Source organism: Anas acuta, chromosome 1, assembly GCF_963932015.1.
Source record: "Anas acuta chromosome 1, bAnaAcu1.1, whole genome shotgun sequence".
NCBI classification, from domain to species: domain Eukaryota; kingdom Metazoa; phylum Chordata; class Aves; order Anseriformes; family Anatidae; genus Anas; species Anas acuta.
The window spans coordinates 109,960,882-109,976,783 of NC_088979.1; the positions used below are offsets into that span (position 1 = coordinate 109,960,882).

The 15,902-nt window shown below is 39.4% G+C and overlaps 1 protein-coding gene across 12 annotated transcripts in view; it reads right to left on the reverse strand.

Annotated features, from left to right (window-relative positions):
* Positions 1-15,902, reverse strand: part of EPHA6 (EPH receptor A6) — a 521,188-nt gene that overhangs the window by 18,596 nt on the left and 486,690 nt on the right. For all 12 annotated transcript variants that reach the window (XM_068692642.1, XM_068692557.1, XM_068692578.1 and 9 more), the window contains one exon: positions 6,806-6,955. In XM_068692642.1, coding sequence (XP_068548743.1) covers positions 6,806-6,955 — 150 coding nt within the window. The remainder of the gene's footprint in view (positions 1-6,805; positions 6,956-15,902) is intronic.

A 15,902-nucleotide genomic window follows, 5' to 3' on the forward strand; every position in this document is an offset into this window, starting at 1 on the left:
TGAAAAAGAAGTTATAGCCCATTTTCTTTCCTCTCTTGTTCAAAAGGAACATTTCAGTACAAAGGGAAATGCCAGCTGTTACTGGGATAATTATAATTTCTCATTGATACAAGAATGTTTTAAAAATAAACTGCAAATATTGCTCATTAGTATCCCTGTGAGGCAGGCATTATTTTTAGAGTTGAGGAAGTAGAGTAGATGTGATGAGAGGTGGCGAATACTGCAGTGGGATTTGGGTGTCAAAGGAAGAACCGGAGCTTTTAAATTCAGTATTCTTCTCTACTCACTTTTCTACCTGCATATCACCTATTTCTGAACAGAGGAATTAGATATCCAAACAACTAAGAGAATGAGAAGCATTACATTTTTCTGGGTAATATATAAATTATTTAGTATGAAAAGATAATACATTTTAATATATTTTAAATGCTTTTCTCCTCAACAGCTTGAAGGTTGAAGCAGCACCACATTAATCACGAAAGGGGCTAAGTGTCTGTATCTACAAGAAGGATACAGCAAAAGCACTAGCAATCAGCGTACGTCTTTGCACATTAGCAAATCTATGTCCCATCAAGTTCAGCCTAAAAGAATATGAACATGAGCTTAGTTTCAGTACATACCGAGCCCTAAGTCTGCTAACAAAAAGGCTGATTACTGCTCTCTTGTTCTGGTTTTGTGATGAATGCTTGATGGATGTGAAAAGCAGTAAAACATTCAAATATTCCATACTGCAATCAAACACTGAGAAAAAAAAGCTTTAGGTTTCTTTTCAGTGACGAGGATATTTAAAACTCACTAGTAGGTCTTGTGGGTCAGCGTTAAGGTGAATAAAATGGGCAGGGTGTGTTTTTACAAGTAAATCTTTCTGTCAAGTGAGAATATAAAATATAAGGGAAAGGGAGTATTTTTAAAGTTAACTAATTATTTCTGTGCTCTTAAATGTGTAGGCTTTTATGTTTATCAAGGGGAACATTCTTTTTATATATTTTTGTACACAGATGATATCAATCCCTGGAGTTTATTCAATATATTTTATCATTTTTGTCTGATGTTAGAAGCTGTTGTAAAGGTTGAAGACTAAGTTCATATTAAATATTAATTATACAAAAATATCTGAAAATGGTTATGGACTACTACATACAATTTATATATTCTTTAGTTTAAAAATAATTTCAAATTGGCAAAAAACAGGATCTGAAAATAAAGCTGTAATCTTTCTGATAGTTTCATTATTAACAGTAATATAGACTTTGCTTTTGAAAGCTAACTGACAGGTTTTTTAATGAGACAGAGGCAGAACAAAGCCCAGAGGGATGTTGTCCCTGTGTCCTGCTGACATCTGAAAAATCTACCAGGAGAGAGAGGCAGCTGCTCACACCTCATGGTACAGAGCCAATCCCAGGTGCCTGCCAAGTGTTTTGATATCTCTGGATTCAAAGAAATGTTTTAGGGTAAGTTATTATTACTGGTACAGGAAACTGTCATCAGTGAAAGGACTTTTGTTCTGTTTGCTACAGTAGTTTTCTTGCCTATTGATTACAATACATTAAATATTCTTTTTCTTTTGGAATACTGTAGTTCTGCACCATGCAATAATTTATACAATGGCCTCTAACAGGTGTCCCAGTAGACTTCACTCACAGCTGTTCTACAAACCAAATGCATGGAAAATAAATCTTCCTTTCCTCACATGAACATTAGCAAGCCAGGCTCTTAGCACAATCTGTTCATCAGTACACTAGTTTCCTTGGAAAGTTCAATATCTTAGCTAATGTTTATTAATTAAGCAATAAGACATGACAGACTGTGCGGCAGCCCTAATTAATGGATACCTCTGGTGCCTGCCACACATCTAAGAAGTGCATTAATCAGCACCAACACAGGTCTGAAGTGACTTACCACAATAATAAAATGGTTATTTACTTAAACAAGAACATTTCTCAAAGCTAATAACATTTCAAGCCTCTACGTTATACCGTGTACAGTATTAAAAAATGTATGAGAGACATTTTCAAACTCAGTTGCCTGAAGTTCAGCTTTCAAATCCCTGCTTGGGAATATGAATAGAGGATGCCTGATCTGCAAAGGTGTTGAGTGTCTCTGGCTTGCACTGCCCCGGTGGATACGTACGAACAGCTGCAGTCTGAAAATCAGATGGGGCTTATTTAGGTGACAGTCATCAGCTTTACACTTCTCTTTGCATGAGCTTGGACACTTTGCTACCTGTGCAGGTTTCTCATGCTTTTATTTCTGTGATCGAAGGGTTGCACAGGGGACCCTTGGTAGAAGCAGTCAGCCCCACGGCTCATCTGACTGAAGGTGTGTTCATGAGGCAAGGAGGCACTGAACAATGCTGAACTGTCTTCTACCATTTCATCCTGTTGGGTGGGGACAGGTGTATCATTTGTTACCGTGTTATGCAAGTAATCACAGAATCACACAAGTAAGAAGCAAATGTCTAACTGACAGCTGCTGCCACTAAAAACACGACTTAGTGTGGTCTAAAAAGTGAACTAATTTCCCAAAATAATAAGAACAGCAATTTACAAGATGGTATGTGAAAAAATACTCCAGACCTGTCGAGTTTATATGTGGAAAACTATTTCTTGTGCTCTACAAAAACCCACCCCATTCTGTAAGTGTTATATCACTAACTAGAGCTGAGTTTTATTAAGACCAAAACACAACGTCCAGAAAATAAATTCTTGTGATGTTAATGGTGCCAGATATTTTGCTGCTGCAGAACCTGTAACTATACATATGCCTTATTGACGACTGTTTGCATAATATGTCTTTTATGAACTTTTTTAGTGCATGCCTTTCTCTGTTACTTCCTCTGCCATGTGTACAGGGTCAATGACCTTTGGGAAAATCCTATTATTTCTGCAAAGTAAGCTCATGTGAATTCAAGGTAACTGACTGTACGAAAACATATGTCCTAAAATCCAGCAAAGTAGACTTTACAATATGTCTAATAACTTGAAAATTCCCAATGACATTTAGAGTCACTAAACATACTTAGAAGGTCACAGGCACTTGCTGTTAACATTTCAGCAATGAAAGCCTGTGGGCAGGGCTCTGGAGAGAGAGTCCTTTGTGCTATGCTTTGGTGAACTGCAGGGAGAGCTCTCAGGAGTCCACATCATTAACATAAGCAGCATCCATAAGGCCCACATCATTATTCTGTGCTAACAGATACTTATATTTTGGACATACAAGTGATTAAATGTTATCCTCCTGCTGAAGCAGAATATTTAATATGCCCTAAATGGAGGGGGTCACTAATGAATTGTTGCTGCTGGCATAGTCTTGAATATATACTTTGTAGGTTCTGATAGAGAGAAATAGGATAGGCTGGAAGCCTGCTTCAAAGAAAGGGAGACAGGTAGAATAAATTTCTTTGTTGTGTAAGACTCTAGCCTGGCCACTTGGACACTACGTAAGGGTCCTACAAGTCATTCAAACCCTTCTACCAAGAGGTGAAGAGTGGGGCCAGACAGACTTGACAAAGTCTCCCTCTCTCTCCCTCGCCATTCCCAGTTGGCAGGAACATCAGTGAAAGACTCGAGGGCTGGGCTGGTGATGGATCCAGTGTGAAGAGAAGTATTGTGATTACAGAAGTAAAAGAAACAGTGGTAACTGGCCTTCTCATAGAAAGCTAACCCAAGACCCGATGAAATCACTCACAACTGGAATAGAGACTGAAATTCCCCATGTGGTAGCACAAGATCGTGTGACAGTGAGATACGAGGATGCAGCAGAAAAGCATCCTCTTCCTCACACCTCTGCAAGTTGCAGTCACTCACAGCCACCCCTCATCCAGAGCTAGATAAGCAGAGTGGCCAGATGAGGGATGGAGACAGACCTATGGGGAGGTGACACTGCAGCTGGAAGCACTGGCTGCAAGGCACTGCACAGAAGCCAGGCACCGCGGCACGACTGACTTTGTATTTCTGGCTTCATTAATCTCAAAAAAACACATGAACAGGGTGCTGCAGAGGGAAGTGTGAAGTGAAATACCAATTACATGGTGAGGAAATCTAGGCAAAAGACTGCTGCCCATGATACGTTCAGAGGCAAGAGGAGAAAGGACCATGAGCCATTTTTGTATTTGTGCACAGTCCCTTGACCAGGCAGGATTAACTGGGTTGGAAGAGAAAAAGCAACTGCCCAGTGAGCCTCACTTGTAAAGCCACATGTGGACATTTCACCTACTGCTCAGGGACTGCTGAGTGGACAAGAGGCAGGGGGCACAAACTGAAAAACATGAAATTCCATCAAAACGTGAGAAAATCCTTTTCTGCTGTGATGGTGACTGAGAACTGGCGCAGGCTGTCCTGAGAGCTTGAGGAGTCTCCCTCTTTGGGGATGCTCCAGGAGGGAGATGGTCCTGAGCAAACTGCTTTAGCTGACCCCGCTTGAGCAAGGGGTGTCGGACAAGACAGTCTTGAAAGGCCCCTCAACCTCTGCTGTTCGTGATACGTTAATGCCTTTTTCTCAGTTTCATGTTCTGTTCCTCTCACCTTAACAGAAGGCTCACGGTGCCAACCATTGCATCTGTTAGTTTGGGAAGGCAGAAAATGTGAGGATAGACATGCATTTGGATACAAGCTGATTGCATGCAATGCAGAGTAATCAGGTTTTGCAACAGCACATGAATGATGAACAAGCTGATATTGCCTTGGCTGTGTTTAGCTTTGCTTCTGAATGGAAGAATAGCTCAAAAATAGCACCCTCTGTTATTTCAAGGCTGTAAGAGACAGCCAAACTCTTTAGCTCCTATGAGCTCCTAAACACCACATCTTACAACGTGGCAATTTAAGGAAAACAATGACAGTTTGCCATAAATTAGTGTTTGTATGCTGTGGCAGTTCTGGAGCTGATAAGTGCTTCTAGTTCAGGCAAGGAAACAGCTGGTTGTTAGCCTGCATTGGCCCACTCATCCTCTTTTATTAACTTTGAACCTACTGGCCCACTTCAATCAAATTAAACAAGTTGTGTTAAAATCAGCAGCTGGGAAGAATAAAAGGTTTGCTGTTGATATATTTGGTTGCACAAAACAGAGAATTAAATATGTAAGAAATGTATACACAGAATCACACACTGTGCCCCAGGGAAAAGTGGGCTTAATTCAGTCATCTAAGTATAGGTGTTTAATTTTAGACTTCCTTAAGTATCCTGCCTGGTTTTCAGTTATTGTTCTTCAAGGACTTGGGTCTCCTCTATGTGCTGCATCAGATGCATGTGGAGACCTTAGACACTCTAGGCAATCTGAAATGCTAATGGATTACTAGCTATGGAAAACAAAATTGAGCCTACTGGGCATATCTGCTTATTTCAACAATAGATGCGGTGTGATTAGAGTTCAGACAGTACCAAAATAACGTCTCTGCTAAGGAAAAAGGTCCATCTCAGCTCAGTGGTTGCCTGTGGTCTTCAGTTGGACAACCAGCTGCCACTGCCTGGTCTATCAACTGGTGTGTAGCTCAAAACCAGGCACAGCATGTACTGTCCCATACCAGCTGTGAACTGAGGAGCAGAGTAGGGAGCTGGGCTGTGCCTGGTAGATGTGTGGAGAGGGGGTGGAGGCTGTGGGTATTGTTAGGGGAGAATGATGTACAGGGGAGGTGATCTTATTCCAAAGGGTAAACTCACAAGAGAAACGTTGGAGAACAGTAGGATATGTACAAGAGAGTACAAATCCAAAGGAAATAAGGCTTTATTAGTATTAGTTCTTTAGTTCTGATCTTTTTTTTTTTTTTAACACTCTGAAATGATGCTTTTTTAATGAAAATCTTTTTCAGATCCTTATCCCCAAATGACTGATCAGCCTTAACAAGCAACCAGACTTGAACAGTTGAATAACTTAGCAACAATACAAAAATGGGCATTTGGGAAAAGTCTTGTCAACTCTTCAGAACCAGTGCAGAGGTATTCTAGACACACAGAGAGGTTAAGATGAGTTGGCAGTTATTCTTCATTTTCACATAGAGGTTGATGGCTGGTGGGAAGACTGACTATGCCAGCTTGAGCTGTGATGGGGACGCATCAAATAACAGAGTGAAAATGTAGCTGTGGTGGAAAAAAAGGCACTCCTCCCTTGCTATGCTACATTTCCTAGGACAAGCCTTTGATGTTACTATATGTAAATGTGTGTTTTAATTGGGAAAGCTTATTTGGCCACGTGCTTTGTAAAAATATGTCAAAGAACAGCATTACTTTGTTAAGAGGGAGGACTATTGTCCTGCACCATGGTTAAGCCTACAGGTGGTCTTTAAGGAAAACAATGTGTTTAATTCTTAAAAGGGGAATTTGCAAATACATTTCTCATGGCAGCTTAACCTTTATTCTTTTAGCATTTATCTGTGTACGCCCATTGAAGGATACTGTCAGACTGTAATGGAGATAATGGGCCAAATTTATCATCAGAATAGTTCCAGTCTTCCTTCCAGTTTTGATTTATAGCTTAACTGAGAACTGCATCAAATTGCATATCTGATGCAGATTCCCAGGGATTTGGATGAAAGCCACATACATCCAGCATCAAAACCTGGCAAGCTGCCTATGACTCTGTAATATGTCTTTAATCCTTGGACGAAGCTAGTCAAGATATTGGTAATAGAGGGCCAAGTCTCCAGGTTGCATAAATTAGCTATTCCATTGAAGTTGATAAGAGTTATGCTGGTTTAGATAAGTTGAGGTTGCAGCCTAGAAAGTGAATGAGAAAGCAAAGCAGGGCAGAGAAAGACAACGATTTTCAAGGAACAATTCAACAACGTGCGGAGCAGTCCTATGCAGTACTTACATCCTGGTTGGACATCTCCCAGTATGGCCTCTCACCGTAGGACATCACTTCCCACATTACAATCCCGTAGCTCCATGCATCGCTTGCTGAAGAGAACTTACGGTAAGCTATAGCTTCAGGAGCAGTCCACCGTATAGGGATTTTTCCACCCTGCAAAATACATTGACAGTGTATCAATATGACTGGAAAAGAGAATAGCACTTGTTTAAAAGAAAAAAAGGTATCCTACATGCTGAGTTCTGCCTTCTGTCAATTTACCTTGTCAATTTGCTGCTAGTGAAAAGGAAGAAATAACCCTTTTTCAGAATCTGATAGAAATTTGTTTTCGTCTGTAGTCTAATTCACCAAAACCAGTGCTTCTTGAAAAAAATCTCTGTTCAGAAAACAGAAAACTTTTTAGATGATCCATGTTCGTTCAAGGCCATATAATTAGTCAGAACATGCCTTTTGACTGAAAAATAAACGCATTTGAGATTCCTAATAAACTTTTAAGACATTTAAGACATTTAATCTCTTTCCTCAAATGAAACAGAAACATTTATTGCAAAAGGGAATACCCAAAGCACTGAATAAAATTATAGAAGCAGAAAGGAAGCTATAGCCTTTCTATTATTCTTTACTTTTGATGATGTATTTTGTTTTTTGTTTGTGCCCTTTAAATGTCTACGTAAATAGCAAAACAAGTTTGTTTCTAGTAGGCATTTTCTTAGGGTATTGAATGATTTTGTTCTGCAGCTTTCAACTTAAAATTCAAGTACTACCACAAAAAAATGGGGGTAAGAATTCAAGCGACAAACCCGACAAACCTGACTTACTCTTTTGGAGACCAATGTGTGCAGAATTTTTCTCTGACATTACTAATTTACTTTACTGCATCTGTTCTACACTTCCACAAATAGTTTATGTACAAAAACCTATTTTTCCTTTTCACAACAAAGTGTTTCTTCTCCATTTCTCAATTCAAAACTACGTATTTATTATCATTCTCTGCATAACTTTTCAAAGAGGTTGTTTTGAGTGAGTGAGCAGTATGCTTGTGGTGCCACTAGATGGTAGGAGGAGGCAGGCAGTGGAGCTGAGCTAACATCAGGAGTTGCTTTCAACCAGCAGTAATAGACTCTGCTCAGTGTTATGGTTTTATTTCTGACAGAAACAAAGGAAGAAATGAACTAGAACATCGGTTTGGCAGTTGAAGAGAAGCCACAGTTAAAAACAAGTATGCAAATCTCTGTTAATTTGCTTTGAATATACACAAAAATATTTGCCTGTGAGCTGTTGAGGCCTGATGCAAAATTGACTCCGAGTATGCTTCTTTTACCAGAAAGTGTTCAAAAGCAAAGCTTGGTGTCTGCAGTGACATGCCAGAAAGCTAACTTCTCATCACTGACCACTATCTTCTGATGAAAAACGTACGGTTAGCATTTAAGTTGTATGATAGTTAAGAGAGTCCTCTGCATGAGCTTACATTTTTTGCAGCTGTTTGTTTAAAGCCTTTGCCTGATCAGTTTTGGCCTCACACAGGTCTGGTTGGCATCAGTAGCAAACTGCCTACAGATTTTCACAGCAGTAAGATAAAGGTAACACTTTGTGTTGTATTTTTGACCAAGATACCCCCTGCTTCCCTGTTTTACTTTCCTTAATCCAATCACCTGGTGACCAGCTCACTCACCTGGGATGCACAAGATACAAAGACCTTAATGCCACCCCTGCTGCCACCCCTGAGCAGGCCCTGCCCAGCGTGTGTTACAGCTGCAGGGTGAGATGATGCTTCTCATCCCTCTCTGGTACAGCTGTTCCACTTGGGAAGCAATTACAAATGCATTTGGGTATGAGAATGGAAAAACAGGATGCCACAGGAGATTTATGATAGGACATTCTCCACGGAAAGACAAGCCTGATTTCTAAATAAATTAGATGAGAACATTTGGCGTTTGATGACTCACAGTCTGCAATGGTATTTTGGTGGGATGTGTAAGCCCAGGCCTCCTTAGGCAGTGGAAGATTTAAATATTTAAATATCGCATGCCCCCGATGAGCACAATGCACTTGGCTGCCTGACCAGAAGGATTTATTCCCCAGAATCACTTGAACTATGGAGAATGGTTCATCACAGCGAGTGGGGACTAAGGTTAAATATATCCTCACACCACAGTATGGGGCCTTATATTTTTTACTGGCTCAAGCTTAGTCCTTTATTTTTAAACACTTTGTTGTCAATTTTATGTATTCAATTTTCAGATCCCTGGCTTTTGCAGGGTTTTGGGGGGGAGACAATAAATATTTTCCTGGCATAAGTCACAGGGTTGTGGCAAGCACTTACCTCCTTATTTTGGACTTGGACACATGTATTTTTAATAAGGTACACAACATTGATGCTGACCCATATTACAAGAGACACTACCCTGAAAATCCTAAATGCTCTTCCTCGTCATAGCATATTAATCCTGACTGCCAAGTGATGTAGGACACCAATGAGAGTTTACCCTCTGAATCCAGTCTCAGCAAACAATCCTTGCTGCCTTTAGCTTTATACCCATTCAGGATACTTTCTGAAGTGCTACAACAGCATTTGAGGGAGGATAAAAAAGAAAAAATTCTTATTTTCTTTCCTCATCACAGTCTTAGGAGCGAACAGGGAAAAAAACAACTACCAGTTTAAATGATCGTGTTACTATCAGACTTTCACATTGTTTATCATGACAAACTGATGAGTCTACACATTTACAGTGAGCCTACATTTCCACTTTGTATACTTGTATTAATAATTTATCAGTATTTTAACAAAAAGCCTACTTTTTAATCTTTTAGGGAAAGCACAAATCTATCATGCAAATTAAAAGCATTTGGATATTTACAAAATTTGACTAACAATTTAACATCATATGGATACCAATGTGCATAATTATTTTTTATTTTTTTTTTCCCATTGATCTGATTATGTATTCCCAAATTATACTCAAAAGAGAAGTCACTGTTGTCATCTTGAGCAGCTTTTGCAGCTCAACCTGTGGACTGTTAGCTAAATATAAATGAGTTTCAAAGAATCTGACTAGACTCTGTAACTAGTTTCATCATGCAGCTTTACTGACTGATCCTTTTTGGACTGAAACAGTAGTGGCTCATTGAGTGTGAAAATGAGAATGGAGAACAGCATCTTAACAAAATTCAAGGCAGTTCATGTTCAAGGGCATAAGATGTGCTCAGTGTTGTAATGCAAAAGAAAATCTTTTGTGCTAGCCCTAATGACAAAACGAAGCAAAACCTCTAACATTTTTAAGTGGATTCATCTCAAACATGACACAATATTCATAAAAATGTAAATTTCAACAATTAATTATGTTTGCAGTATATGTTTTTATGCAAAAAAAAAAAAGTTGCTTTATTTGAAAACAACAATTCAAAAGGTGGAGATTGCAATATGACTACCTTAAGACACATACATAACTGAACAATAGTAATAGCTGCTCATGCATAATAGAAGGGCATGTAAGGTTTAAAATAGCCAAAAATATAATTCCTGTATCTGGTTAGAGTAATAAACACTGTTACTGATATTGGACATTTCTTTTTATATTTTGATCTAATTAGGAAAATTGTAAATAGTTATGCTCATACAATGCCCCACCTTCAAGTTAATTTATAAATCATCTACATTTTACTACTGCAGTGATGCAATCTGTGACAACTCCCTGTATCAGAAAGCCCTTGAGCATGCTTCTTATGCTTTTTTTTAATTTCTTTTTTTTGGGGGGGGAGATTGTTGGGGGAGTGGGGAAGAGGGGAAGGGACAGAAGTGGTGTTAGGAACTATGCTGTATTTCTGCCTCACCTCATACATTAATAATGACATCAGTGACAAGCTAATTTTATTTTCATATAGTAAAAGAACATGAACACTGCAATTCAAATTATTAGAATTTTTGCATAATCCTTTTTTGCATACACTTCCTGCTGAATACTGTCTAGCTCCTGATATTTTTCTTGATTGTCATTTAATGCGTAATTCCACTTGGAATTAGAGTATTAGGCCGACATTGCTTCATGTGTAGAACTGCTCAGAGATCAGCTCCTGAAATGAAATTTGCCCTCTTGCCCACCCACACCTACGCAGATGCTGGCTTTCCCAGCAGAGCTGGCAATAGCAGTTTGCCACATGTTCAATGACAGGATTGGAATTGTGTGTTACAGAAAGCCTTTCTTTGCCTAAAGCAATGCATCAGAGAGACAGTCTTCCCAAAATGCTGTCTCTTATTTGAGCTTACAGCAAAAAAGCGCTTATGATCTGCTATGTGAAAAGACACTGGCGAGCAACTGATGCTGACATTACATACTGTCCAACAGGCAGCAAAGTCTATTCCTTACTCCGCGTTTTTGCCATCTCCAATTTGATTTTTTTTATATTTTATTTTACATGGTTGACGTCTTTTTAAAGAAACAAGAGGCATGAAAAGTTTCTTTTAATTAAATATTTAAACATGTTTTAACACTGGAGCAGAACACTGTAACTGGCAGCTACAGCCCATTATTTCACTAAGGTGAAGGTCGGGATACATCAGCTCAAAATCCTTGATGTGAAAAATGACACAGAGGGCAAAGAAACAAAGAAGGAAGTCTGTTAGATGCCCAGACCTTCTGGCATACCCTGCTAGCTAATTAAAGAAAGGAGCGACTCCAGTGAAAACCTCAGATATAAAATTGAAGGTAAGATTTACGAGCTCTTAATGGATGTGCAAAGACAGTGATGTACGTAAGCTGCCAGAAACAAACACTGTGCATCAGGCCCCATGATGTCCTCAGAACTAACAGGGATGTGAAACAGTACCTATTTCTGTTGGGAAGTCTGTTCCTTGTTTTCCTTGAGTGACAGAGCATGCAGAGGGACTGTCACAGAAGTGATTGAGGTTTTATGAAATGCTGAGGCACAAACCCATCAGTTCCAGATCCACAGACACCTAGAACTGTCTCTTTCTAGGACAAGAGGCAGTGAACTACATGCACCATTAGTCTAATCTGGCAGAGCAGTTCCTATGTATCTGTCACTTACTATTCTCTTATGTATGATGTTACTGAAATGGGCAATTTTCCATGACACTAGTGTAGTATCTGTCTTTTTCTCCACCCCATGTGACAGAAATAGGAAAAAGAACTTCAGAGTGAAGAGAGACAAAAGTAACGAGAGATTAGTTTTAAATATTGGACATAATTCATCATTCTGTACAAAAGCCTTACCCCACTCTACTGGAGCAATGCTTTTATTTGAGCCTATGAATCGAGTTTTTCATGCACAAAGTTACAAATACTCAGAATTTAGCATTTTCAAATCATTATTTAGAATTATTCCGTATTATCAACAATCTCTAGACACTATTGGAATATCAGAGAAACTTCACGTCAGGATGGCAAAAAGGTTCTGAAGAGGCTTTTCAGAATTTGCCTTCATTCTGGCTGACTGTAGCCAGTTCTGCCAGTCTTTCATTTTCCCTCAGAACTGAAACAAAACACCCCAAATTTCAAGAAGACAGGATTTCTCTGGGTTAAAAAATATAAAATATATAAAATAGATATCCTGAATAAAATGTTAAATATGTGGAACTTGATTTATTTCCCCTAAAGTTAACCATCGATTTTTAATAAGTTATAATTTTGACAGTACGTCATTTTAGTGATTATTAACCCATACAGCACATGTATATTTGTGTCTTCAAAACAGAGGAAAGCTGTTGGTGGATGGAAGAAATCAGCACTTAAGATATTGCCAGAACTAAAACAGCCAAAATTAAAAAAATGTCCACAGATCATCATTAACACTTCATGTTAACTAGCATCAGGGTTAGAGGTACTGCAGGATGCTTCTCCAAAATAGTACACCCATCCAGTCACTTAGTCTTCCTAAGGGTCATCAGCAAATCTGAATTCATTAGTTGTACACGTACAAACAAAAACTCCAGAAAAACAGGTATCTCACAGAATCATACAATGGCTCAGGCTAGAAGGGACCTCAAGGGTCATCTAGTTCCAACTCCCCTGCCATAGGCAAGCATGCCACACACTAGATCAGTTTGCTCAGGGCCTCATCCAACCTGGTCTTGAACACCTCCAGGGATGGGGCATCCACAACCTCTCTGGGAAACCTGTTCCAGTGCCACACCACCCTCTGAGTGAAGACTCCTACTCTATTGACTTTTTATATAAAAGACTATCGCTAAGTTCAGAAATTACAGAATGAAAATATAATAGCACTCTTCTAAATATTGCAGAATTCTGAAATTAGAAACATTATATAAAACAACAGGAATTCTCATCAGTAGCTGTGGTAGTATTTCCTTCAAGACAAAACACTTCAACATGCAATCCCTTGCCTGTTCTGAGGCATTGATCTTCACTTGGGTTGAAAGATAATAAGAAGTCTGATAAAAATGCATAGCTTTGACCCTCAAAACCCACATAAGTGAAATGGTAGTGAATATTTCTGACCACTTACATCTGTCCTGCAATCATGTTTTCTTGACAGTGCAATTTAAAGAACTTTACACAGTGACAAAGATACAGCAAGTGACCAAATGCAGGTGGTTGACATCATTGCATTTTGTCTGTGTAAATGACTATATTATAGATATCTTTCCTTGCTACCCATGATGCCTTCATCTACAAGGTGCTCATTAAAAGACCAAAGGTTTTTACACATTTGTTTTAAGAATGCATATTCTTTCATTTTCAAGTGAATAAAGTTCACTTCAGTGTTCAAGCAAAAGGAGCTTGTGGTTGAAACTGGTTCCAATCCTCCAAAGCTGAAAGTTCATTGAGCTTTTTTTTTTTTTGTTCCTGTTTGTTTTGTTTCAGAAGAAGGGAGAAGAAAGCGAAGAGGAAGAAGGAAAAGACAAAGAAAAAAAAAAGATTTAACCTTCAGAAGTTGACAGCATTACATCTAGAGGTGTCAGAGAGATGCAAGAGCAGGGCTGCTCCCTAAGAGAAGGAGAGCTGGGAGAAGCTGTGATGGAGGCTGGGAATGCCCTGGTGCACCCCACAGTGCCTGGCAGTATGAGCAGAGCAAGGTGGTGATGGTAACGGGCACTGTCGACAGCCCTGTGAGCATCAGGCAAAGGCAAGGTAGTGAGCCAAGGTTAATCCAGCAAATCTGAACAACTCCAATCCAACAGGACTGGGCTGGCCAGCTGCAGTGCTGATGGGACATGGTCCTGGGCCCACAGGCAGGGGTGGGGAGAGGCCACAGAGGAGGCTGGGTGGCGTCCTCAGAGCCCTGGTAAGAGCGAGACACTTGTACGAAGAATAAACGCAAGTATTCTGCAAAACCTCCTCGAGGCTTTTTTTTTGAAAGGTAAAGAGCAGTGGGGACAAGGAACCTCCAGATGTTGTAGAGGGTGGACCTTGGCATTTCCCTAAGACTGGTGCACTAAGAATGCACCAGTGAATTTTACAATATTGGGTGTTTGGCCATCAATAACGAAGAAATTATTTCTTTTTCTGAAATTAAATATCAGTCATGCATCTCTACAAATCCAGTTTAGAAACTATAGCGCTACTTGACAGTAAAGATAGGAAAAAAGGTCATTTTTCTTGAAACTAATATTTCTGGCAAAGATCTATCTCTTTTTGAGAGCATCAATTTCAAGCTATCTGCCAGCTGTGTCAGCACAGCTCACATTACAGCCGTAACCAATTTCTTGAAAGTTACTCCTACAGAGTCCTTCAATCTGCACACCCAAAGCCTATTCACTTTGCTTACATGACTAGTCCTACTGAAGTCAATGGAAAAGGTGAAGAGGATTTGTTCTGAGATGCTTATTTGAAGGATACCTTACATTGCACAACTCCGTAACAAAGAAAATTTGCTGTAAGATCCACTCTTACTGCAGAATTGAGTTACTGGATACAAATATTTCTCCAAAGACAAGCAAGTTGATTCGAAAAAAAAAAAAGTTCCCAGGCATTATGCTTTCTTGAAAGCATCAATCAAGACTTGCTTCTGAAATGATGACCCTGACTTCCCCAGGGCTCCATGAAGTGTTCATTATTGGATCAAAACTAAACTGTTACCATGTGCTGCTTGAACACTTCATGTCATTAACTATCATTAACGATTTCACAGCTAGTGATTTCAACACGAATATCTAGTTGACATGCACAACAAACAGTTCCCATGTTTTAATGATCGAGTGACCTCTCTCTGTGCTGCCACAATGCCCAGATCATTCAGACTTGACTGCCTTGTCCCCTAACCCCTGCCAAGATTCCTCCCACAACATGCAATTAGAAGAAGCTAATAAGAATGCAGAAGCATACAGAAGCTTGGAAATTGAGGACTAAGAAAAATGGATTTAAATGCAAAATTAACAGTGTGTAGGCTTCAGTACTGTCTCCAGTATACATTTTCATATTCCGTTAACAAAAGACTTGCATGTTTTCTTCTAAATGAGTCTGCAAAGGATTTTTTGGGGTGCTGTACTAGAGAGAATGTAGGGACTTAGATACTGAATTTATATAAAGCTTTCTGTGGGGAACACTGCATTTTATTTATCTAAGGCTTCTTAAAAACTTTGTTCAAGAAATGTGTCAGAAACATCACAAAAGACAGGCTTCTCTTTTGAGAGTTACAGTGTCATACACAGATGATGATGATCAGAATTATTATGAGGCTAAGCTACTCTGCAAGTATCGTTGCTTTACATTTCATCCCAGCTGGGTCAGGAAGTGCAGAGGAGAATTAATATCTCAGCAACGGATGAATTAAATCTTCTGCTCACATTTTTGTGAGGTCACTTCTCATTTCATCCTGAAGGAGTTTGATGGTTCTTTAAGTTTCAGTCAGTTCATGGATTAGTGACTGCTTTAAAGATAGGAAACAAACAGGCGGAAGGAAAAGGTCAGCTTTTAGAGTGGCAACCCCCAGGGACCAATGCTAATGTCCTGCTGGCAGTGTATGTAGAAGGAATCTACAATACAGACTGGACAGTGAACAGGTAAAACTGCTAATAATTGAAAGGTAGTCATGGTAGCAAGGACTGTGACAGACCCCCCAGATTTGCCCAGAGTCTTATGATACTGAGTTGCCAACTTATAAAGTGGCACAAAATTCAGTG